This window comes from Dermacentor variabilis, chromosome 4 (assembly GCF_050947875.1).
Source record: "Dermacentor variabilis isolate Ectoservices chromosome 4, ASM5094787v1, whole genome shotgun sequence".
NCBI classification, from domain to species: domain Eukaryota; kingdom Metazoa; phylum Arthropoda; class Arachnida; order Ixodida; family Ixodidae; genus Dermacentor; species Dermacentor variabilis.
Window position 1 is genome coordinate 799,501 of NC_134571.1, and position 26,610 is coordinate 826,110.

Below are 26,610 nucleotides of genomic sequence, written 5' to 3' on the forward strand. Positions count from 1 at the left end.
CTGGCCGCCGTCCACATGGAGCCCGTGCGCAGACGCAGGGGTGTGTCTCTCTCCCCACCACACACCGTTACCTACTGTCCCATGTCTGCTACTCTACACAGTTGCCTACCGTCTCATGCCTGCGACTCTACGCCACCTGGTGTTGGCCCGGTATCCTCACATGAGTTACAACAAATGATTGAGGACCTTAACAGAGAGGATGTAAGAGTGGGGTTGAAGATTAATATGCAGAAGGCAAGGATAATGATGAATAACCGGGCAAGGGAACAAGAGTTCAGAATCGCCAGTCAACCTCTAGAGTCTGTGAAGAAGTATGTTTACCTAGGTCAATTAACCACAGGGAACCCTGATTATGAGAAGAAAATTCATAGAAGAATAAAAATGGTTGGATCGCATACGGCAGACATTATCAGCTCCTGACTGGAAGCTTACCATTATCATTGAAAAGGAAGGTGTAGAATCAGTGCATTTTACCATTGCTGACATATGGGGCAGAGACTTGGAGACTGACAAAGAAGCTTGAGAACAAGTTAAGGACAGCGTAAAAAGCGATGGAACGAAGAATGCTAGGCATAACTTTGAGACAGAAAGAGAGCGGTTTGGAACAGGGAGAAAACGGGTATAGACAATATTTTAATAGACAGTAAGAAAAAAAAATGGCACTGGGCAGGCCATGTAATGCGTAGATTAGATAACCGTTGGACCATTAGGGTGACAGTTGGATAATTGGATTGGACAGTTGGATTAGGGTAATTTGCAGATGCTAGTTGGAATCGGGTGGCGCAAGACAGGGGTAATTGGAGATCGAAGGGAGAGGCCTTCATCCTGCAGTGGACATAAATAGGATGATGATGATGATGATGAGTCGGCACAAACGTGGATATCTCCGTTTGCCTTCAAAGGAGTTACAGTAGGTGTTTCCCATTGGGTGTGGACAACACGCTCAAGAATTCCCTATAGTATCAGCTTATCCAGTTCGGCATTGATTTTGGGGTGGTGAGGGAGGAGGAGGAGTAGGAAAACTTTACTAATTATTGAGAGGGAAGAGGGGAATAAGGAAAAGGGTAGGGTGGGTCCCTATTTCAGAACACCAGTGATCCTGGTTACTCTCTCCACCTAGTGCAAGAGGCCCCTTTGGGACCCCAGCCCCAGCCGGGCGAGGAGGTAAGCATCTCAGACGAGTTCGCTTCTTGTGGTCTTTTTGTACATTCCCACGTCACATGTGGCAGCCACGGCCACGCACAGCACCATGGACAAGCGCCGGCATGTAGCGTGGGATTCATGTGGTGTGCTCTTCCCAAGTGGGGATAGGTGCGTGTTTGTGTTCTTCTGTATGCGCGGGCTTCTTGTACCCAGAGTTGCCGATGCGGGTGAGCAAGGTGCCCTCTCGTGCGACGTTGGTGTTTGAGGTTGTCTGGGGCTGTAAGTGGACTATCTTGGAAAGGGCTGTGGTTCCCCGCTCAGTTTGTGAGTTCTCGAGCTAGGGAGTGTGCCCTCTCATTGCCTGGGATGCTCCCGTGTCCTGGACACCACATGATCGCATGTTCTTCTTGGAGTGCGTCGCCTAAGATTCTCAGTGCGATTCATGGCAATCTGCCTTGCATGTATATTCTGCATGCTGCATACTGAAACAAAGTCATCATCATCATCATTTATTTTTCCCTAAGGACCCCTGTCGCGGGGTATTACATAAGGGGGGGTTACAGAAGATAAGGATAGAAACAAAGATATGGTTACAATTTCTTACAAGACTCAGCCTGTGGATTCGCACTAAAACAAACAAACAACAACAACAACAAAAAAGCCAAGAGGCACACTGAATAGAATGCAAAAGCAAATCAGCAGAACAGTCACAATGTGAGATGGCAATCGCAAAAGAATGAAGGCACAGTACGGTCATTATAAGGTTAGGGTTTAAGGTGATCAGTAAGCAGCTGCTTGAAGATAATGGGGTTGCGCTCATTGACAACTCTATCTGGTAAATTGTTCCACTCTATAATGGCGCTAGGCAAAAACGATAGATTAAAGGAAAGTGTTGAGCCATGCAAGCGCTGGATGCTGCAAGAGTTAAAAAGGCCACGAGATGTACGGGTTGGTGGGATTAGAAGCCTTCCATGCAGTTCGGGGAAGTTATAATAAAGTCGCTGGAAAAGGCACAGTTTCGCAATTTTCCGACGCAACACCAATGGTTCGAGTCCTAGAGATGATTTAATCGCACTGACACTTTCTTCACGGCTGTATCTGGAAGTGATGAATCTAGCGGCACGATTTTGTATTGATTCTAACATATTAATTAAGTAAGCTTGGTGCGGGCTCCAAATAGCTGAGGCGTATTCAAGTTTACTTCGAATAAAAGTTTCATAAGCTAGTTTTCTTGTGGATGAGGGGCACAGCGCAAGGGTACGTCTGACGTAACCAAGTGATTTATTAGTGTCAGTAGCCAATTTTGTTATATGGTCGGACCAGGTCAACTTGCTATTAATAGTAATACCGAGATAACGATACGACTCAACGGTGGATAGGGCTGTCGAGTTTAAGAAGTACGAGTGATTCTTGTTAGAGTGTTTACGGGATACTTGCATAGCTTTACATTTGGAGATGTTAAGTTTCATTAAAGAGTTGGAACACCAGGTTTCTAATGAATGTAAGTCTTTTTGGAGCGTTGCATGGCCGGCTGGGTCTGTAATGCGACGGTAGATTATGCAGTCATCTGCAAAAAGTCGGATATTGGATGATATGCCGTTGAGAAGGTCGTTTATGAAGATGAGAAAGAGAAGGGGACCGAGGACGGACCCCTGTGGTACTACGCAGATGACGCTAGCAGTGGTTGAGCAATGATTTCCGATAGCTGTGTACTGGAATCGATTAGTAAGAAAGCAACGGATCCATGACAGTGCGAGAGGGTCGAGACCGAGGCATGAAAGTTTGGCCAAAAGCCGCTGATGGGGAACACAGTCAAATGCTTTGGCGAAGTCTAGATATATGACGTCAGTTTGAAGTGATGAGTCTAAATTCAGGTGAAGTTCAGTAATAAATTCAAAAAGCTGTGTATCGCATGACAAACCAGGCCGGAAACCATGCTGATTGTGAAAAAAGAAGGAATGATCACCGAGATGACATGCTATTTGCGAATATGTTATATGTTCTAGGAGTTTACAGGGAATACTCGTTAGGGAAATGGGGCGATAGTTGGAAGGATCAGAGTGGCTGCCTGACTTGTATGCCGGAACCACTTTACTAATCTTCCAGTCATTTGGAAGTGAACTATCAGTAATGGACTGGGTAAAAATTATTTGTAATATTAGACTGGAAATTGCTTTCGTACCTTTTAGTATCTTAGCAGTGATGTTATCTGGCCCGGGGGCACTAGAAATCTTTAGGTTATCAATACGTTTCATAATGCCTTGAGAAGTAATTGTAATGGGAAACACGAGGGGAAAACTGTGGATGGGCAAATCAAAGTCCTTCAGTGCAGGCTCACGAGTGAAAACAGAAGAAAAATATGAGTTCATTACGTCTGACTGCTGATCAAGCGACACGTTTGAACCGTCAGGAGAAGTCAAGGAAATGTTATTGGAGCTATTGTTTGGTTTCAGAATATTCCAAAATTTTTGGGGGTTGACACGTATGATGTTAGGCAAATCGTGGTGGAAGAACTTCTTTTTGGATTGTCTCAAAGTGCTAGTGTATTTGCGCAGGCATTTGAAGTACCTGTCCCACTTTGAACAAGATTTAGAGCGTTTCGCATCACGAAACAGACGTTTTTTCCTTCATGACAGCCTCCGAAGTATGTTGGAAAACCAGGGTTTTCCTAAATCACCGCGAATGCGAACAAGAGGTACATGTCTCTCAACAAGCTGTAATAATTTATTCTTAAATAACAACCAGTTTTCATCTACTGTACGAGAAGGAGCAGTCTCACAAAAAAAATGTGAAAAAGTGTTCAGTTCAGTGTTAATTTTGCTAAAATCTGCTTTGTTGTAGTCCCTAATGTATTTGGTCGAGGGCTGTCTGAAAGGAACTGGGATGCAGAGATTAAATAGCAGTAATTTGTGGTCGCTTAGACCAGCTACAGATGATAGCGATTTTATTATTTTGGGGTTAGAAACAAGGACAAGGTCTAGAATGTTCTCCCCACGGGTTGCCATATTAACCATCTAAGTAAAGCTGAATGTAAAGATTGTGTCAAGAAAATCTTTGGATTGCTGGTTATGTGCGTCTAGATTTGCCCAGTTAATGTCCGGAAAATTAAAATCGCCACAGAGCATAAAATTCGCAGACGGGAAGCATGAGTAAAGATTCGCTAGTACAGAATTTAGTTCATGGTTGAAAGAAACATCACAGTCAGGAGCGCGATAACAAGCAATAATCACAGTCATACTTGACCGAAGTGATATATTTACACACAAAATTTCATGTTGACAGTTCAATTTGGTGACATATGAAGGAACACTTTCTTTCACAAAAATCAAAATGCCGCCTCCCCTGCACCCCAACCTGTCAAGCCTGTGAACAGCGTATGTTTGGCTATCATTTAGTAGCTCGTGGTCAGCAATATTTGGATGCAGCCAAGATTCCGTAAGTATAGCAAGGTCAGTATTGTTGTCTTTCAAGATAGATTCTAGGGCGTCTTTCTTAGCCAGGTAACTACGCATGTTTGCGAGCAAGACCGACATACTTTGATAAACAGGGACAGTAATCGAGGCGCGGCAGGTTTGGGGGGGAGAAGAGGGGCGCGCATGCCTGGAGAGACGCAGTGACCGCTATGCCCTCAGTTCAACTATACAATCAGATTCAGCATTGTACGTGAATTGTTTGCCATCAAGCAGCAGCTTGTCAAAGCGAAGTTTAAATGATCTGCCGCTCTGTTGTCCATGAAGATAAAGTTTCCTTCGCGCCTGTCGAACTCTGGCTGAGTAGTCCTCGCGAATAGAAAAATTCGTGCCCTTGAGCCTAGAAGCAACTGCAAGAATTCTTGATTTATCTTTAAATCTTGCATATTTTACAATATTAGGCCTAGTTTTGTCTTGCTGGTAATGACCAAGTCGGTGTGCACGCTCCAATTCGTCTGTACTAACGGATAAACCGAGTTGCTCAGAGCAGAATGATACTATTTTTGTCTGAGACTCAAGCCAAGTCTCACCCTTTGTGTCTTGAATTCCACAAAAAAGTAAGTTTGAACGACGCCGGCGATTTTCTGCATCATCGCATTTTTCGGTAAGAACTTTGATTTCAGTGGAAAGTTTTGCAAGGCTACCATTCACGTCCGCCTTTAAACCTATTTCGTTTGACTGAGTCGACTGGACAATCTTCTCCAGGGCATCAACGCGAGCCGAAAGGCTGGTCACGAGGGTCTCGATGCTATTCTGTGATGCTTGGATTAGAGAAAGTTCGGACAGAACAGAGCTTTGTGATGTTTCTATGCGAGATATAGCCTTTGCAATAGTTTCAATGGATGGCGGTGAAACGTCAGTTGGTCCTGGGTTTAATTCTATGTCGCCCGACAGCAACAGGAGCAGAGTAATTGTGTTAGCATTGATATATAGAGATAACATTTGACACAACAGCCCACAACAAGTTCCAATAACACAAGGGGGGCACGACACCGCAAGAAAACAGCGATTTCTAGAGCGGACACAAGCCGCGTTCGGAAGGTAACTGACCTGCGTCAAGAAGGGGATTTTTGTGACCACTGTCGTTGCAGTGGCGTGCCCCAACTGGCCCCAGTCCGGTGGTGCAATATGTAGTCGATGCGGCTCTGAGTACGTCTTCGCACGGAGCTGGCGGCTGGCTGATGTGTTGCACCGCGGTGATACTGATGCCTAAAGTCAAGAACCAATCCAGACCGAGCAGGCTCGGGTGCTTGCCTTTGATGATTATCAGTTTCAGTAGCCCATTGAAATGGTTGAATGTCCCTCTGACTAAGCTAATTCCGTGCATGGAAATGCGGTTGCGTTGGTAATCTCTCGTTACAATATCAAGCGGTTGCAGCTTCGGTAGTCATCCGTTACGAAAAATCTTCGTAGCTGTGGCATCAGCAATGAGCGAGAACGTCGACCTCAAGTCCACTTCCATTTGGCACACTGCGCCCTCGATGCTGATGCTGACATACACCTTCTTCTTGGCGGGTTCCGGCAGCACATGAATGGAGGCTAGCGCACCATCATAGCATTACGAGCTACCTTCACAAGCAGTGCCCTTGAATTGATTCTTGCTTCCGTTTTCCCAGTATGCTCATGGATCGAACCGCCCTGTAGAACGACATACCCTGGCAATGTGCCCTGTTTTTCTGCAATTTCGGCACTGTGAATCTCTGAGATGACAGAGACAGCGCTGATGCGACCCGCCACAATTAGCGCAGTATCCATCCTGCAGTCTGTTTTGGTCCTTCTGTGTACCCGCAATAGCTCGTAAATGTAGAACGTCCTCCTCCGTGACGTCCTGCTTTTCATAATTGCCCCCCATTATTAGTTGGTGCGCTGGCTCTATTTGTGTTGCAGCATGCTAAAGCGGGGCAGAAAGTCAATCTCCCGGTCCACAACTTCTGCCACAATGGCCTCAACCATGACGCTGGCGAGCATCACCTTTTTTTTTCGCTAAAAGTTGCCTCTTCTCCTTTGCGTTGCATAAGCCAAACATGAAACGATCCTGCAATGCCGTGTCGAGGGCCATAAAATTGCAGTGCTGCGCTGAGCTCCGAAGGGCTGCAAAGTAGCTGTAAGCTGACTCCCCCAGCACCTGGTTTCAGCAATGAAAGTCGTAACGCCTTGCCAATTCGGGTGGTTTCAGGGCAAGATGCTCTTGCAGGGCAGACAGTTTCGTAGAGAGCGTAGTGTTCTTCAACAGTGGAGGGCACCACAAGGGCTCTGGTTAACTGGAACGCCGCGGGACCGCATCAGCTCAGGAAGGTTCACCTCTGCTTGTCGGCATTGTCTATGTTGTGGACTTCCAAAAAGAAGTCGAATCGTTAAGTGTCATGTCCCAGTTCTACGTCCGAGATAAACCTAATGGCTCATTGTAGCCTTCCATGGCGGCGCCCATCAGACTTTCCGGTGGGCGGCGTTGTCCATTTCCTTCAGTTGGCCCCCGACAGTGAATATGCGATGATGAACTCCGAGTGATAGCATTCCGTTATCTACGCACCGATCCCATCCTTGTCGCCAGTGTTGTATCGTGGAAGCGACGACACATTGACATGCAGTTTGACTCAACTGAAGAAAGCGCAGCCCCTTCCTGCAGCCGCTCTTTATTCACTTTTGTGACATCATCGTCAGAACCAAGCAAAGTTGCCAACGTCATAAAACTAATCACGGCATGCAAGCGGCTGTAGCATGCAAACCATAACATACCTTTACATTACTTTTGTAATTACCATCCATTCCATTAGTGTATATCGCCTTCCGCTAGCTATTATGTAACGTCACCTTGTTTTACGTACCTCAGTACATCTTATATACTCTTTATCTTTTTCCATTCTTTGTAATGCTCCCACTTATGAAGATATTGTTATGCCCAGGGACTCGAAGAAGGCTCAATGATGTTTTTGTCTAGCATTTTGTTGACTTCGCTTTGAATTACTCGACGTTCTGACGCAGAAACTCGATACGGTCGTCGGTGAATAGGAGTAGCATCGCCAGTAAGAATCCGATGCTTGACCGCGAGCGTCTGGCCTAAAGGGCAATCGTCTAAGTCGAAAATATCTCTGTAGGACGATAATACTTGAAAAAGGTCTCCAGCCTGCGCAGAAGACAAGTTCGTCGCAACCATTTTCTGTATCTTGGGATCAGCGGCAGAGGTGGCACGATGGGCCTGCTAAGCTCGCAAGAAGCATCGGTCAATAAAGTTGCCACGTGATGGTCGCCGAGACAATCAACGTTGGCAAGGCGAACGTTGATTGCGGTAGAATTTGCTTTGCCAATCCAAAGTTAAAGATAGGCATGAAAGTGCGGTTAGCAGTAATAATAAGTATACTGTGAGGCACGGTAACATCATACTGTAGTGGGATGTCGGGCAGAGGAGTGACGAGGTACTCGCCATCAGCGACTGGTGGGAAAGACAAGAGTTCAATATAGACTATTGATTTTGGAAGCAGGCGAATAAAGCCGGTGGGGCGTAGGCGGCACTGGGGTGCGTCAGAAGGTTCTGCAAGAATCGGCAACTCAAGGCGAAGGGTACTGGCAGAGCAGTCAATAAGAGCAGAACGCGCGGTGAGAAAATCGAGACCAAGAATGAGGTCGTGGGGGCAATGAGCAATCACGGTGAAGAGTACAGGAGCGTGGCGGCCGGCGATTCTAACACGTGCCGTACACATGCCGATGATAAGCACAGTACCGCCATCCGTAACGCGGACGACGCGTGCCGACGCTGGGGTGAGGAGCTTGTTCAGTCGTCATCGGAAGGCAGCACTCATAATAGAAAGATGTGCCGCTGTATTGATGAGTGCCGTGACAGGATAGCCGTCAACGTCAAGAAGGTTTCGGTTCGTGGGTAACGTGAGCAGAGGATTTGAGGGCAGGGTCGACAACGCAGCTTCACCTCCATAAGCTGCAGTGCCTAGTTTTCCGGCTGGATCTGGGAGGCGATTGGCGGCGAAGAGAAGCGACGGGGTTGGGGCGAACGAGACTGATGGCGTCGAGGTGAGGGCGAGCAACTGTACTGAAGGTTCAGAGCAGGAGCATCAGCGGCAGTGGATTCATGGCGGGTGGTATAGGGAATGGAAGGTCCAAAGGTGCGGGAATAAGTGGTGGCATATGTCCAAGGAGGCGGTGGCCATCGATTGCACCAGTGACAAGCGATGTGGCCGATGCGACAGCAGTGAAAGCAGATTGGTCTGTCATCAGGGGTACGCCAATCGGACGAGTTGCGGCGAGATGTAGCGGAAAAGGGCTGTCGGGGACGAGGAGGGCCGATAGAGAACTGGGGAACGCTGGGTTGAGATGTTGAACACACGGAGTTCAGACCCATGTTCGCAAATTCCTGTCTGACTATGGCCTGAATCATGGCAATCGTGGTTGCTGGCAGATCGGGAGGCGTCGTGGAGAAAGCTGGCGAACAGGCGGCCTCGAGCTCACGGCGAACAATACGGGTGACGTCGTCACAGGTGGTGGCCTGACGCGATCGACCTTCACATGTCGACGTAGCAGCGGTGTTGGGTAGCCACATGATGTGGTGTGTGATACGGCGGCTCTTGGCTTGTTCAAGGCGACGGCATTCTTTAATGTTGGCGTCGATTGTCGAGACGTTGCCGAAAACAAGCAAATTGAAAGCGTTGTCGGCGATGCCTTTTAGGACATGGGACACTTTATCTGATTCAGACATAGCATCGTCAGCTTTGCGGCATAGAGCCAAGACGTCGAAGATGTATGAAACGTACGGCTCTGTAGATGTGTGAACACGAGACGCAAGAACCTTTCTCACGGCAACCTTGTGGCCAATGGGGTCACCGAACAGTTCCCGTAGCTTTTCTTTGTAAGTGTCCCACCTGCTTATCTTGTTGTCATGCGTCTGGTACCCCCCCCCCCCCACGATGGGGTGCCGCCAAGATAAAAAATGACATTGGCGAGCATAATGGTTGGGTCCCACCTGTTATTAGCGCTGGCATGTTCATATAGCTTGATCCATTCATCAACGCCCTGTCCCTCCAGGCCAGAGAACACACCAGGGTCGCGATGTTGGGCAACCGTGACGATTGGAGCAGTCGGACCAGCTGAAGCCGTTGCAGAGGCGGGCTCGTCACCGGGAGGCATGGTGACAAGCTCGATGTACCGACCACTCCGGAGTTCCGTGGCGAGGACGGGGATCGCTGACCTCCACCAGAATGTTACGTGTAGAAAGCCACAGACGAAAGAGCCTATTTACAGGCTATTTACACTGGACTGGAGCCAGAGCGCCAGGCCGACATTCACTCGCGCCAAGGGCACCGACCCACTTCGTCGTCATTCTCGCGGCGGCTCGTCCCTTGAGCATCGCTCGATGATATCGTAACAATATATATTGCACAATCCCCCCTCACACAATACTCCTGCTGGAGTCTGTGCAGCTTTTTGAATAAATAAATAAACATTGCGACGGTTTCGTTCAGCTGCTGTAGCCTCGTCTGAACTGCAAATAGACCCTGTCTCTTTAATGGCATACCAAAAGAAGAGCATACAGCTAACACATTTCGTCTTTCATGGTGCTGACCTTTATGCACGCCTTCCAACAATGTGGGAGCCCCACATCATTGTGTCAATATTTTGGTAAGAAAAATGTGGCAGTATTTCTTATAATTAGGCTAATACAAATACCAATGTTTTGGATAGAAATTAATAGTTGTGGTCTTTGCACAAAACCTTGAGACAGGTGCCACAAGTAGAAAAAAAGGGGGGCAGGGGGAGCATGTGCCTTAGTTGCATACGTGAAAAATTTAGTGCTGTTATGCAGATGTTTTTATGCATGAATGCAAATTCACAATTTGATTACAGCACCTGGAGTGGAAACAAATTTATTTACAGATTACAGTGAAATTTTCGGCTTGTTGGTTCATTATCACCGGGTTGTATAGCGACCACAAAAAGCACAAGATGACACAAAAGTGCGAACTACCAACAGAGGTACATTTTCCAGAGCCCAATTTTACATGCTCACACAAACTCCCCACACATGTGCAAATGATTGCCTCCTAAGAAAAACAAGTTCCTTACCAGAAAGGTTAACGGATGGGATGCTCATGCACTCAGGACCTAATCTCAAAATATTTTCAGCCTCAATGATTTATCTTGTAAGCTTGTCATGCATGAAGCTCACAACAGTGCACGAACTGAACAATGATTCACATCTACAGAATTTACAATGAATAGCAAGCCACCCATCACACGCATTTTTGACATTGTTATTGTGTTCTATAAGTCTATCATTAAGGCACCTGCTCAATTTACATTGTACCACTAGAGAGGGGAATCCTATCAACAACATTGCTACTGCAGGGAACGAACATAATTTTGTGTGTCTTTTCACACTCCTTTGGCCTCTTATTGCTGTAGTAATGATGGCAGAGCCCAAGAAGTTTCCAAGGGGCTGAAAAAACTACTCGTACCTTTGATCAATCTGCTAGTTTTTTCGGATTATGGGATATCTTGTGATAATCCAGTGTAACAGCTACCTTCTTCAGTGTATCCGCTGGAGGCTGCTCTGTGGTTGGCGGACAACAAAGTTTTTAGAGCAAGGCTAAAAAATAAGCCTGTCCTGCCTTACCCCTTGGCACACTCTAAATTAGTAAAAAGTGCCATTGTTAACCTCTGCTTCCGTAACACTCTGACTAAATCATGAGAATACAAATTAGCAACTAGCCCAGATAACCAGTCAGACAGGCTATCAGAGGCTGGCTATCTCTTGCATCAGCAAATTTCAGTTGCTGAAACCTTGCTCAGAAAACTTCATCATGCGGCAACTGCAGAGCAGCCTCCAGTCGATAAAATAAAGAAGGTAGCTGTTATACTTGATTGCCACAAGATATCCCATAATCCAAAAAAAGAAGCAGAATGATTAAAAGTAAAAGTAGTTTTTTAAGCCCTTCAGAAACTTCTTGGGCTCTGCAATTGTAACTAGGGCGATAAGAAACAAAACGAGTGTGAAAAGAAACACAGAATCTTCTTCATTCTCTGCGCTAGCATTGCACGCCACATATTTAGTGCTGAAGGTTGCACAATCTCGAGTCTAGGATACGCATTGAAGCAAGGGGCAGAGGAAACATTCACTGCTGGTGCGTTTCACGACAGCATCGTTCAACTGTGGACAACACTATCAGTTGCGAGGGCTGAGTGGACGTGAAAGCGTGGCTGGCTTTGCTTCACTGATGAGAAGGTGTCGTTGACATGGCTGGAAACCGTACCTTTCGTTGCTGACTCTATCATTTAACAAAATGATTTTTTATTCTCATCCAAACTTTTGTTTTCAGATTTACTGATAACACAGAACATTTTGCCAACCCTACCGTGTAAGAAAGATTTATCGGCAGCTGTACATATTTGCATAAAAAGTCAAATTTCATCATAATAAAATTTCAATTTAACGAAGCAAATTGCAAATTTTACCAACTTCATCATATCGAGATTTAACTGTAAAATACAAAGCTTCCTTTCATACCTTTGTGTTTGTTTGTTTTTTTTTGTCTTTTTTTTTCTAACACTAATGCTTTGTGGAACCTATGTTCTCCGTATACAATGCCTAAGAAGACATACCTGGTACTGTGACAAATGGGCTGCATAACAAGCCATCAGCAGAGGAGACTCGGTTATTGGACGATCCATTTGATGGTGCAGGTTCACAAGGGTAACATCCTCCTGAAGAACATACAAGATCACTTTTATCAAAACTGCCTGCAGACCAAATTGCCTTAAACATAAACATTTCTTTTTTGGTTTACGGCACAAAGCTGTAATGAGATCTGTGTATAAAATTCTTTTGTTATACACATTTTACTAAGAGCCATGTTTAACTTTAGCAACAAGTCCTGAAGTAGAAGCCCAAACAAAATTGGTACCTAATATCAAAGGTGAAGACATCAAACCTGTGATGACACAGCTGAGAGAAAAGATGTGCTTGACACAGAGTTGGAGTCTGCCTCAGGGTCCTGCTCCTTGGCATGGCGTCTCCGGTCAAGACTGGAGCTGGCCGAAGATGAGCCCCGCACACAAAATGACCGGCGCCTCCTGTCCGAGTTTTGATCACCGTCATCTTGTAAACGCCCAGCAGCAGCCCCATCTTCATCAGCAGAGAAGAATGCTTCCGAGGAGTGCGTGGAGTCTGTTGACACCGCACGCCGCACAGCTGAGCCATTGCTACGTCTACGATCAGTCGCATCATCAGCTGCCTCTCGGGAACGGCTGTCAGGCCTGCAAATGAAGTGCATGAGGAAACTGCCAGTTGTACTCTACATGATGTGACCACTACACCAATAGGGGATATTCAAAATGTCATGTGCCATCTATCAACTTGCTGCAAAGCAAGGCAGTGCAAAGCAGTGGGCTTGTCGGCTGGCCGCCAGTCAACATGACCAACCCATTGCTTTTCTACATGCAGTTCTTCCTGTTCGGCACGACAGCGGTCAGCGCATTGCAAGATTCAACGCCCTTGCTCATCACCACGGCAGGTTTCTACGGAGACTGCGCATACGCGCCGCCACACCATGAAGATAGCTGGGCGTCAATGCATCCAGACCTATCGACATCATCAAGAGCGCATATAAGAAGCCAGCCGCCACCAGAACCTTCTAGTGGGCTCGTCGGCTGGCCGCCAGTCAACATGACCAACCCGTTGCTTTTTTACATGCAGCTCAGTAACAAAGCTTCTACTGTTAAATCCAGCGATAGATGTTTCATCCAGCTGACGTGCCCATGCAGCCTTTGTATGCTCTGTTTGGTTGTTCATGATTTTGTCTTCTCTCTTCTAATGCTTTCTGGGGACGTAGAGCCCAATCCTGGACCTGGGGCTACGACTGATGAACTGTTAGTCGAAATACTTAATGGTCAGAAAAAAATAGAAAAACGGTTAGATGAAATTGAAATGAAACTAAAGGTGGTTGAGGAGTCGGCATTGGCTATTAAAGAAGTCAGCAAAAAAGTCTCTGGCCTTGAGAAAAGTGTGCAGAGGTTGCAGGAGAAATTTGTCGATCTAGAAGATCGTTCCAGGAGGAACAACCTTCTGGTTTTTGAGGTCAAAGAAACAGCTGCCGAAACTCATGATGATCTGAAGCAAGCTGCATTAGAGGGCGTGTTTAAGAGCGTTCTCGGTGTGCAAGTTTCCTCGGCTGAACGACTTCATAGGATCGGGCGCAGACACGGGACTAGACCACGCCCAGTTATAATCAAGCTCTTCGACCACCGCGAAAAAATGGCCGTACTACAGAATTGTTTCAAACTAAAAAACAAAGATATTTCGGTCTCGGAAGACTTCTCAGCACCCACAAGACTTAAAAGAAAGAAACTCTGAGATAGCGCCTCCGAAATTAGAGCTACTGGGGGGAAAGTCCAACTAGTGTACAACAAAATTAGGATTAATGGCGAGCTATTCCGATGGGATGGCACAAGTGACAGAAGGATTCCCACAGGCAGACAAACTGAAGAAAGACACCAGTCACAATGAACCCAAACAGATGCCCAAAAGCCGCTCCGTTTCATCAACCTTAATGCACGTAGCATCGTTAATAAAGCTGATGATATTGAAAGTATCATTTTAACACACAAGCCACATATTCTTATAATCACGGAAACTTGGCTTCACCCCGATATCTCCGACGAGGAAGTAACACCACCAGGTTACGGAATTCATCGCAAAGATAGAAGTTCGCGCGGCGGTGGTGTTGCAATTATTTATCAACAGTCACTACTCGTGTCTAGGTTACCTGATATACCTGCAATTGAGTGCGTGCTCATTAAAGTATATTTCGATGGGCACACTGTAATTGTAGGAGGCTTGTACCGTCCCCCTACTCAAGATAACTTCTTTCTCGAGCTTAACGAATTCCTTTGTTCTAGCAAAAGCTATTCTTGTAATGTCCTCTTGGGTGGTGATTTCAATAGGCCTTCAATCGACTGGAGTACCGATTTTCCTGAGCCCTTTTCTAGTGCTGCTGAACCTTTTGTCGACCTCGTAGTATTCCATGATTTAGCTCAGTTAGTAAAAGAACCCATGTGCATTAAGAATGATACAGCTTCAATTTTAGATCTATTCCTTGTAAGCAATGCAGTGCTAAGTCATGATCCCGAAGTACATATTTTTGACGGAAAATCTGATCACAAACTGATATCTTTAACAGTTGAACTTGGCCGTCCGACTGAAACCAAGAAAAAAAGGTGCCTCGTTCCAAACTTTTGCCGCGCTAAGGACGCTGACAAATTGGACGCCATCGATAGGTCGCTGGATGATTTCATACTTTTTTTCTGAATCGGGCACGTGCTGTGTGAACGAGCTGTGGTGCTTCTTTAGGAACCTAGTCTTAAAATGCGTCAGGAACTTTGTCCCAATGAGACTAAGCAGTCAACAGCGCACACGCCCATGGATTACAAAGGAGATAGTGCGGTTGGAACGGAAGGCTAAATGAATAAGAAAACAGCAACGTCAGTGTACCACAGAGCGCAATGCCAGTAAACTTTCCAACATACGTCTGCAACTAAAGGCAAGCATTAAAAAAGCAAAGGAATACTATCAAAGTGTATCTTTGAAGAATTTTCTGCTGTCTTCCCCGGAAAAGTTCTGGCGTCATTTTTCTTCGAAAAAGCAACCCTTGTCTAGTTTCTGCATCGACGGGGATACCGTAACTGATAAAAGTTTGATAGCAAAGTCTTTCAATCAATTTTTCTGTTTGGTATTTACGGATGACAACGGTCGTAAACCAAGCTACCTTCCAGTTGATTGCCCGCCAATTTCAGATATCTCAGTGACCGAAGAAGGCATTTTATCTCTCTTGTTAAATTTGAATACAAAGAAATCGCCTGGAATGCACGGCATACCTATGGCCTTTCTCGTGAGATATGCCGAGTGGTGCTCAAAATATCTGTGCATCATATTTAGTAAGTCTTTATCGCGTGCGGAAGTTCCGGATGACTGGAAGTACGCAAAGGTTACCCCAATACCCAAATCAGAAAACAGGTCGCTTATCACTTCGTACAGACCAATTTCATTGTGACCCACATGTGCAAAAACCCTTGAGCATATATTATTTAAACATATTTTGGTCTTTCTTAATGACAACAATATCATTGATCCCAGGCAGCATGGGTTTCGGAAGGGACTGTCTACAACAACACAGCTACTGGAAACTGTCCACGAACTCGCAGCAGTTCTAGATAAACAGGGCCAAACTGATTTAATATTCATAGATTTCGAAAAAGCATTCGACCGTGTCTCTCACACTAAACTGCTGCTAAAGCTACAAACAATACTTAAAAATGATTCTTTGATTTCATGGATTTCAGCGTATCTATCGTTAAGGCGGCAAAGTGTGTTTATTGACGGCGCGCGTTCTGGATCAGCACCAGTTCGATCAGGCATTCCACAGGGGTCCGTCCTCGGGCCTCTTTTCTTTCTAATCTTTGTCAATGACTTAATAAAAGAAGTAAACGTGAAAATATGTTTATTTGCAGACGACTGTATACTATATCAAGAAGTTAATAGCGTAAATGATCAGGTCCGCTTGAATTCTTCACTAGCCAAGGTAGAAGCGTGGTGTGACACATGGCAAATGAATATTAATGCAAAGAAAACGGTTGCTATGTCAGTAACACGAGAACGCCACCCCTTAAAATTTTCTTACAGTTTCAGTGGTAATAATATATCTACGGTTAGTAGCTACAAACACTTAGGCCTCGTAATTTCATCCGACCTTAGATGGAACGATCACATATCTCATATTTCAAAAAAGGCAATGCGCCAGCTTGGTTACTTGAGAAGGTCGCTTCGACAGTCCATACACGAAATCCATCTTTTAGCGTACAAAACGTATATTAGGCCAATTCTTGAGTACGCCTCGGTAGTGTGGGACCCGTACACCCTGAAAAACATTACTCAATTGGAAAATATTCAAAGAAAATCTGTTAGATTCGTGTTTAACTGTTATAGCTGGCACGTATCTCCGACAGTTCTTATTAATGCAATTAACCTGGAAACATTAAAATTAAGGTGATATAGGGACCGTCTGAAATACATGTATTTACTTTACCATGATATGCTGGGGATAGATAAGGATATGTACATTACTTTAGTCACTAGGCGTGCAACATGATCTAATCATCAGAAGAAAATAAAGGAATTTTCTTGCGGGACAAACGTATTTGAAAACACATTTTTTCCTCGGACGATAGGTGAGTGGAACGCGCTCTCTGCGAGTACAGTGGAATGCCCGACCGTCCAGTCATTCTGCAACCAGCTGAATAGCATTTAGACTTAATGTTATATGTATATGTATGTATGCATGTAATTTTTCTTTTTCCTTTTTGATTTACAATATACGGAAGTGCTATTTTCGCTTGCTTGTCATTACTATTTGTAGATTTCTTGCTGCTCAACCTACCGAGCATGCGCGATGTCTTTCAGCATACCACTATGAATGCGACTCCTCGTTATCAATATCGCGTTGTTATCAATATGCTCTGTACAGCTTTTGCGGTTCAGCGAATATCCGTATTTTAAAATATATTGAAATATTGTGATGCTTTTTTCGTTGGAATGCTCTGTACGGCTTGTGTGGATCAGGGAATATGTCTATTGCAATGTATTGAATTCTTGTAATGATTTTTGCTGTTAATTTTTGTTTTGTTCATCTGTATATCGCACTGTCCACTCCTGCCCAAGGCCTAAGACTAAGGCCGGCAGTGTCCTGTAAATAAAATAAATAAATAAGTAAATGAAAAAAAGCGTTATCCTCCATCTTGGTGATGCTGCGGTAAAACGAAGCTTCTTGCCCAAGAGTGTGGCGACACCTATAGCTGCTACTTTCATCCTTGTTCTGTGGTGTCCTCCCACAGCCATTTGCTGCTATAAGTAAAGTAAAATGATCCGTGGCAAAGCCAGCAAATACCTAAGGTTGTTTGTTTTCAGCAGTGGAGACAACAAAATGAGCAAATAAAGTAAAACACAGAGGCTAAACAGAGACCGATGCAACTAATGTCGTGGATCGAGTGCTCCTGAATCTCGTTCTCTCGTGCCCTTACTGCGAAAAATTATTTCTGTGTTAATGCATTAGCATTCTTTGGGTACTTCCCTCACTTTTTGGGGGGCTATCTACATACATTTGTGTGAGCAAGGGGGAGCGATCAGAGAAGGCTGTCATGGAAGAGAGGGCCTCGTCAGCCACTGAGGGGTGCCTGGTCAACTCGCGCTGCCTCCTCAACTCGTCGTAGCTTTGGCACAAGTTTATGAGCTCTGCTACGGTGCGCGGACTCTTGGCGACCAACATTTAGAAAATGTCATCGGCGATGCCCTTCAAAATGTGCTTCAATTTGTCATTTTAGGGCATAGAAGCATCCACACGTTTGCATAGGTCGAGAACCTCTTCGACATAACAGGTGAATGTTTGACCGGGTTGTTGCGCTCGCTCTCGTAACCGCTGCTCAATGCGCAACTTGTGGACAGCAGGGCGACCGAAAACTGCAGCGAAACTGGTCTTGAACGCGGACCAGGACTGAAAGTCGGCTTCGTGATTTTTAAACCACAGGTGAGCCACTCCCGCAAGGTAGAATATGACGGCATTTAATTTGGCAGTATCATCCCATCAATTGTGCAAGCTCACCCATTCGTACGTAGACAACCAGTCATTGACGTCCTGTTCATACCACTGAAAACCGCTGGATGGCGTTGCGGGAACGCGCCAGAGCAGGCAACGAGGGGTGGCGGCGACGTCGGCTGGGGAGAGTCAGGTATGACGGGAGGCAGAGTCCGAGACCGGAGTTACAGGGCGTAGATGTTCTTGAATACCCCGCACCTTCCACCAATTGTAATGGGTGTACTGAACAGTTCCGAGGGCAATGTCTGTTCGTAACCGAAAAGGCAGGTGACGCAGAGCAGGAACAGCTGGTTGCCCGAACGGCTCACACTCGTGCTAAGCACTGGCGATCCGGCTGGCCCACTGGTTGCACAGCAGGCATGGAAGAGACGATCTGGCTGGCCTTGTTCTTGTGCTCTTCTTCTTCATTACAGTGCATTGGTACATAACTGTTTTCCTGCCTACTTGGGTCACTGGGCAGATTGTGGTCGAATGGGTAGTGCATCAGGCTGCTGTGCTGAGGTAATGTAGTTCCAAGTAAAGCATGGCACCAACTTATGTCAATGAGTACATGGCTATTTTTAAACATGTGCTGCTCCTCAACGAACCTCTTTCATGACGACATGGGTCACAGTAGACACGGGACTGGGTAGGCATCACCACTGTTCAACAAAACTCTTTGACACAGATTTGGAGCACTGGACAGGTGCAAGTTGGTCTAGGCTGAGGGAACAGGGTTCGAAACCAAACGTGGTCTCACTCTGAGTGGGCCACTGCTGCAAGTGGCTATTGTTAATGCATTAACATTCTTAGGCCGCTTCATGCACTTTCCAGGGGCTATCTATGTATGTATCTATGTACGTTTGTATTTAACCGGTTTTATGCCCTGCTTCAATGGGTAGTCAGCAGCAATGGGTAGCACATCGGGCAGCTGTGCTGAGATAACAGGATTCGAAACCAACCATCAGACCAACTTTGGTCACTGAGTATGTAGCAATGTGTATGTGGGAGGCGGCGCAAAGAGGTAGCGCCGTGGCCACAGTTTATTTAGGCCAGTCAGTTATGGTGCCGCGGGATCACAGGAGCTGCAGCTACCACGACTGCAAAAAGAAAATATGTGCAAAAGGTGTGCATATAAAAAGAAAACAGAAACTGCGAGACTATATGCATGAGTGACAATCTGTAGCGTCCATTAAGAAATCCAGGTAAGTTTTGCATTGTCGATGTCTATGCACCTAATGCGGTGTGACTCAACAAGCAGAATTGAGGCTTATTGGCTGGTTGTTGACGCGTGCCGAGAGTTCAGGCCATTGAGGGGCTACGGAGAGCAGATGCTATTGTCGTTGGTAGCGTCAAGTTCACGGAATCCGAGAGATTTACCAGGCAGCACCGGTAGCATAGGTTGTGAGCGAGGCACAGTCACAGTGATGCCGTAGCGCGAAATCATGACCTGCCGCAAGTTCTAGTAGATACCCGTGTGTGGTCGAAGTCGGAGCTCTGAAAGAAGACCGTCTGGCAGCTTACAACTTCTGTGGAGATAGCGCAAGTGTTGGTCACTCACGTTATTGATGTAGAAGTGATTCTCGAGCTGAAGCGACCAGATGGCAGCACTGCTCCTACAAAGCTTCAGTAGACCATGCATCCGCAGAAGGCACAAGTACAGAACATTGGAAGGCTCACCTGCTGCTGCTTGTGGTGAAATCTCAAATGCTGATAGCATTAGGGCTGCAGTGATCACTGAAGGCATCGTGACATTTGTGCATAGTGGAGCCGGTGGGAGAGCCTCTGAATTGGTAATGAGTGAAGTGCCCATCAACAGAAAGTGGATAGCCTGTGCGAACGACCCAAGGAAGGAGAGCGGCGGGTCACAGAGTAGCTGAAAGCACTTGCATTTGGCCAAGTGAATTCTTTGGATAGAGTCATCTCACAGCCGCCTTCGAGATGGGGTGGAGGCTCACGGACTGAGTATGAGTTTGATGCTGGGGCCGGCATGTGCCGTAGATCGCACAGGTGGATGTAGGCGATGTTGGACGTGAAGACGCAGAATGACGCAACAGTTCAAATGGCGAGAGCTGTTGTGACTGAGCACTCAAGGTGAAGTAGCCAACAAGGACAACTGCCTGCAAGTCCTCGTAGAAGTCAGTGGTGGGCATTGGCAACCAGAGCCTGGAACCTTGTTGAGATGGAAGTGGCTGTCCAGCTGGATGAACCAAATGTACAGCCTGTCGATGTAGAATTCCCGCACACCCTACAAGCGCGTGAGGTCGTGTGAGGCCACGTCACTCTCACCTCGGTAGAATCGGTGCACTGACACTGGCATGGCTGGGCTCAGTTGTCTGGGTCACCAATCTGTGGGTCACCAATCCACTAGTTACAGGGTCCCTTATGAAAGTAATGCACATTTTCTGGGAAAAATATTGACCGGACCTGTACAAATGGTTGAAATTCTTCAAAATACTCTCCCCCTGCATCAAAACATTTGCGGAGACGTGGCTGCTACGTCTGGAAGGTACCCTGAAAGTCCTCAACAGGAATGTCTCTCAGGAACACTGTAACATGCTTTTGGATGTTTTCCACAGTCTCCCAATGCTTTCCTTTCAGTGCTCTCTTCACTCGGGGAAACAAAGAAAAGTCGCACGGAGCCAAGTTGGGACTGTAATGGGGATGGGGAACTACCGGGGTGTTGCTCCGGGCCAGGAAGTTGGTAACGATGAAGGACGTGTGGCTGGGGTCATTGTCATGCTGGAGCTTGACCGTGTCTTTGATGTCATCCCTCACGCACATGACCCGGTGCGTAAATCTCTTGAGTACCTTCAGGTAAAAGGCTGAGGTGACAGTTTCTCCCTTTGGTACAAACTCAACATGGACAATTTCTCGGGCGTCAAAGAAGACAATGAGCATCGTTTTGATGCGAGACTTGCCCATTTGCGCTTTCTTGGGGCGGGGGGATGATTTTGTATGTTACTCGCTGCTCTGTCTTTTCGATTCTGGGTTGTACTTGAACATCCAGGATTCATCTCTGGTTATAACAGAGTTAAGAAAGCCCGGCTCATATTGAATCATATCCAACAATTCTTGACAGTGCAAAACTCGAAGTTCTTTCTGATCTTCCGTCAACACTTTCGGCACAAGCTTCATGCAGACCTCCGCTCACACTGCTCGGAGTAAACTGGCGACCCGCTGCATTGGCAGGGCAGAATCCTTGCCGCATTTCCTGACCGGTTTTACCACACTGCCGTGGATAGTCGTGTCATAATAAAATCATGTGCATTATTTTCATAATGGACCCTGTGTGTGCCACTCTTCAATGAACCTCTCGCCAACATGGGTCACGGAGGATGCACCTCTGGGTGTGCAGCAAGCGAAGGAACAATTCTTAGCATTCACAGGCACCGGCGCCACGCTTCTTGTCTCGGAGGCCATGCGTAGACTTCTTGGCAGTGCCACTAGATGACGCATTGTGTCCGAAAAGAAGCATGAAAACAGCATGGTTGCCGCATGACCCATTTCTCAGTGTTCGCATGCACCGACGTACCATGCGAACACCATTTGGGAGTACCATTTGGGAGTCCACGCGCAGGCTTTCCGGCAGTGGTGCTAGATAGCACTGAGTGTCCTTAGGAACAGGCAAAAGAGAAATCCCACTGCAGTAAACACTTCATACATAACTCGTTTTGATGGTGGCAATTCGTTGTCACTATATTGATTCGATGCTGACACATTACCGTTGACAGTCATTGGTAGATGGGTCTTGCCGCAATATTTTTTTTCTTTTGCCATGTCAAGCTGTGTTTATATTTGCTCTCAACGTAACGCTAACTTCCATACGAAACATTGTTTTAAAAATGTCTGTTCAGACTACTACTGCAGCATTATTTTTGTTCGTGAAGGTACTGCTCCTTTATAACAAGGCAACTTTAAATTCTAAGCATTTGAACCCTTTAAGCAATGCAAGATGGATAACAAAGCGTGCAAAAACTCGCTGGTGCGGCTACAGTGTACCGGACAGGGGTAGCATGTTCAGGGAGGGCCCGTGGCTGAGGCTCCTTTTGTCACCAGATGTCACCAGGCAGTGCCACTACAGCATGGGATGGGAGAGTGTTCAGATATTTGTACAGGAGGAACATTGACTCACAGTGCAGGAAAAGAACTAGGAAGATTACCAGCAAGTGCGCAACTGATATGGTGAGCAATATGGCAACAAAGAATGCCAAGCGGAAAGTCAGAGAGGCTGAGATAATTTAATGGGTGGCAGAAATGGAAAAGAAACTACTTCAGAGGAAAAAACGAAATCAGCAAAGTAAGCTTTTCTTAAGTCAAAGGGAAGGTCCTACTTTTCGAAGTGAGATCAGGATGCCTTAGAACACACTTATAAAGCGAGATACAACGAGGAAGAAGCATGTGCTGGCTGCGGTAAAGCTAGGAAAACAATGGAGCATGTTTTGTTTGTTTGTTAAATGTGGTTTAGTGGTGCAAAATCGGCTAAGGCTATGCTGCGCCAAAAACAAGATGTTTTAAAATCAATCTAGGAAGAAAAAGGCTGTGTTAATCTTTATTTTATGTAAAGAGCCAGTGTAGTCTAGAAATTTACGCAGGTCAGGTAATGGGACTAGAAGATCATCTCCTAAAATTAAAGCAGGGTGTAACGGTACGTGTAGTTGATATAAGTTGTGCAAAAGGTTTCGTCTGTGTACTTATATATGTGTGCATGTGAGTAATATTTGCATAACTGTTAGTGGTTCTTGGCATTCCTCGCATGTTGGTGCGTCGTCTTTTGTAAGTAAATAATTGTGTGTGAGGTGTGTGCCCAATGGCATAGTTGGAATAAAACTACTTCAATGAACCGCTCCTGGTGTTTACACGACTGCCACTCACCAAGTACGGGTTTAGTGAGATGTAGCTCATTGTCAGCACAATGGTCCTATTTGTGTTGCCACTTTCACGTTAAGGCCTTCCTAATCACATGGATACTATTTTTATATGGAAGTGTTGCTTTTTTTATGTCATTGTATGCTGCTATCGAAGCACATCTATAAGCTGCTTCATTACCCGGTATTGTAACATGGCTTGGGACCCAGCAGAAATGAATAGATGTCCCATATTTGTTTAGCGCCACCATGTTTAGAATATGCCCCAGTAGGGGTTCATACTCAGATTTCAGATGTAGAGCCTTCAGTGTACTTAAGGAATTGGTGTATATAACTGCATTTTTGTGTTTGTCAGTGATAATGTTTTTAACTACCACCCATACAGCATAAACTTCAGCAGTGATAACAGAGGCATGTTTTGGTAAATGAATACTTGGTTCCCAATTTTCCGTTACGGCTTCTGCACTCACGTGTTCTTTTGTTTTAGAGCCATCAGTGTAAAATTTCATGTTATTTTGTTATTTGTCCTGAAGAGCACAGAATTCTTGTAAAATGTGTTCATGTGGTGTGTCTCTTTTCTTTAAAAGTGTTAATGTCCAGTCACATAACTGTGTGAAATAGTACCATGGTGGCAGTGGTTATGGTTTTTTGGCAACCTGGAGGACTCCTTGAGGAATGTCATACTCCCGACAGTATTCCTCATATCTCCGGACAAGTTGCCTAATTATGTTCGGTTTATTTGTGTAGTGTAGGCATGAGTTGCACTGTACGACGATGTTATAGCATATTTGTTGTGGTGAGGACTGAACACTGAGCACGTAGAAAAAAGTGAGTAACGCTCTGTGCTGCTGTAAGGAAGGTTCATTACACTCAACGTATAAACTTTTGGGACAGGTGATGTTCTGTAGGCACCACTTGCCAGTCCCAGTCCAAGGTTATGTACTGGATCAAGTCATTGAATGTAAGACTGTTTGACTGAGCCATAAGCCACGCAGCCTTAGTCTAGAATGCTGCACACAGGAGAGTGGTAGATATGTAAAAGACACATTCAGTCATAACCCAAGCGCTTATAAGATAAAACTTTTAGGATATTCAATGCTTTATTTGCTTTAATCTTTAGTGTTTTTATATGAGCTAAGAAGTTTAGTTTGGTGTCCAAAGGCTACTCCTAAAAACTTGTGATCTTGTTTGAACGGAAGTCTGGCGTCATTCAATTTTAAGACTGGATCGTTGTGTAGCCCTCGTTTCTGAGAGAACAAAACAGTAACTGCTTTCTGTGTGGAAAAACGAAAACCATTTTTGTTAGATGTTACGGTTACCGTGATGAAGAATTCCCCGAATGGAACTCTTTTTCCCCCTATTGCAGAGCAGAAAGAAGGAAAATTACCAGCTTCGAGTGCAAACCCCATAACAGTGCATCGGTCGGCGCCTTTAACCCTTGGAACCTGCGCTTCTATGATGTAGAAGATGCACTGTTGTGAGGTTGTGTAAGTTGATTTATTGTGACTTGAAGCTGCCTTTCACAGGCTGACATATTTGAGGCACGGCAAGCCACTTGAAGATGGTCTACGCAAACAGAGTGCATAAGAGACAATGGTATAATGTTATTAACCGAGTTATTAACTGAGGCGCAATACACAAACCGATGCACATACCGCGTTATTGTAAGAAAAGCTGTTTGTCAAAGCAAATAAAGGTACTATTAAGATAGGCTTCCAATAGTGTTCAAAAGTCCTCAAGCGTAACACCGGCTGCATTTTGAAAAACTATGATGCCGCTTTCTTCTATGCACATCTTTACCGCAACAAAAAGTGCATCATGTGGAATTGAATAAAACACATTCTCAACATCCACAGAAAACGCATTGCCTATGGATTGTTTGTTTCGTAGAAACTGCACTATGTCTTGTGAATTGCCTGTAGAGAAAGGGTCATTTACTTTAACAGATTTTAGCCCCTTTAGCATGTATCTACTAAGTAACAACTGCCACGTGCCTCGTTCACTCACGATGCTCTTAAACGGCACATTGGGCTTGTGCATCTTTGCACTGAAAAATATGTTTAGCGCTGTAGCTCTCAGATTGTTAATATCTTTTGCCAACTTGTCCAAGTTGAACGCCTTACATAGCTTGACAATTTTACTCTTTATCTTTGATTCAGATTTCATAATCTGTACAAAGCTTTTGTTTACAGCCTCTGCGGCTCTCTCATTGTACATTCCTCTAGGAAGTACCACAAAACATCCCTCTTTGTCTGCTTCCAAAATAATAATCTTCTGCTTCGAGATGGTCAACAATGGGTCTGGAAGAAGGAGCAGGACCGGGCCTTCCAGCGCAGCAAGGAGCTAATCACCAAGGCTCCAGTGCTGGTGCACTTCGATTCTGCTAATAACTAGGTCATGATCTCTGCAAAACTTAACAGTCTTCTGCATAACAGCAGCATCACGACTTGACCTACACCCTGAAACGTTTTTTTCTAGACTGTCCACACCATCAAGCAAACATCTTTCTTTGTCCTTCTGGGGGAGCTTTCCTAGCCACATTTCTGTTAAACGCGGCTAGTTCATGCACAAAAATGCTGGTGGGTTCAATGCTATATTTAGGTCCTTTCATAAGAAGGGTTGTGGCATCCTCAGGTATGCTGGCATTTCCCAGCAGCCCCAGGTTGTTTGTTGCTACTGTTCTCTTCGTTCCGCCATAGGCTATCCTAGGGCTTGGTTCCACCAGTACTCCGTCATATGATGGATGATGCGTCTAGACGTCTTCAGCTTCCTCTCCGATAGCCAAGCAGGATCTTTGTTAAAATGGACTATACGAAGCCAATCATTAAGCAAACGTATTCTTCTCCAAAGTACCGAACACAGTATCTTTCACAGGCGATTACTGTGTCTTCTGGACGGTGCTACATAACCAAAGAGGGTACTCACTTCAGAGGGCGTCAGTCCTTTCTTCACCCAGAATCCGATGTATCTTGCATGGCATGTCATTGCGACGATATAACTGGCGATTGTGTCGACGCTAGGAAATGATTTCGAAAAACGCGCACAAGAAGACAGGCCGGCTGTACTAGAAATATGTTATAATATAAGCGGCATTATAGCTTTTCAAAATGCAGCCGGTGTTAAGCTTGAGGACTTTTTAACACTATTGGAAGCCTATCTTAATAGTACCTTTATTTGCTTTGACAAACAGCTTTTCTTACAATAACGCGGTATTTGCATTGGTTCGTGTATTGCGCCGCTGCTGTGCAACATATTACTATATAGTGCTGATCGCCTGCTCGATGAGGCTTTTAAACGGGACAGCACTTACGGAGTCCACACTGTCTTTTCCGATGAGAAACTGGTACACGTCCTCGGTGATCCCTTTTAAAAGATGACCAACTTTGTCCTCTGCTTTCATTTGAGGGTCCAGGGCCTTGTACAACTTCAGCACTTCCTCGATGCACGTCGTGCAGGTTTTGGCGGGAACTTGGGCTCGCTGCATTAGGGTTTGCTCTGTACGCT

At 45.5% G+C, this 26,610-nt stretch overlaps 1 protein-coding gene across 5 annotated transcripts in view; it reads right to left on the reverse strand.

Moving 5' to 3' along the window:
- tweek (transmembrane protein KIAA1109 homolog tweek) overlaps positions 1-26,610 on the reverse strand; it is a 703,556-nt gene that overhangs the window by 434,997 nt on the left and 241,949 nt on the right. For all 5 annotated transcript variants that reach the window (XM_075687924.1, XM_075687922.1, XM_075687923.1 and 2 more), the window contains exons 21-22: positions 12,548-12,872; positions 12,219-12,320 (exon numbers count right to left, since the gene is read on the reverse strand). In XM_075687924.1, the coding sequence (XP_075544039.1) occupies positions 12,219-12,320; positions 12,548-12,872 (427 nt within the window). The remainder of the gene's footprint in view (positions 1-12,218; positions 12,321-12,547; positions 12,873-26,610) is intronic.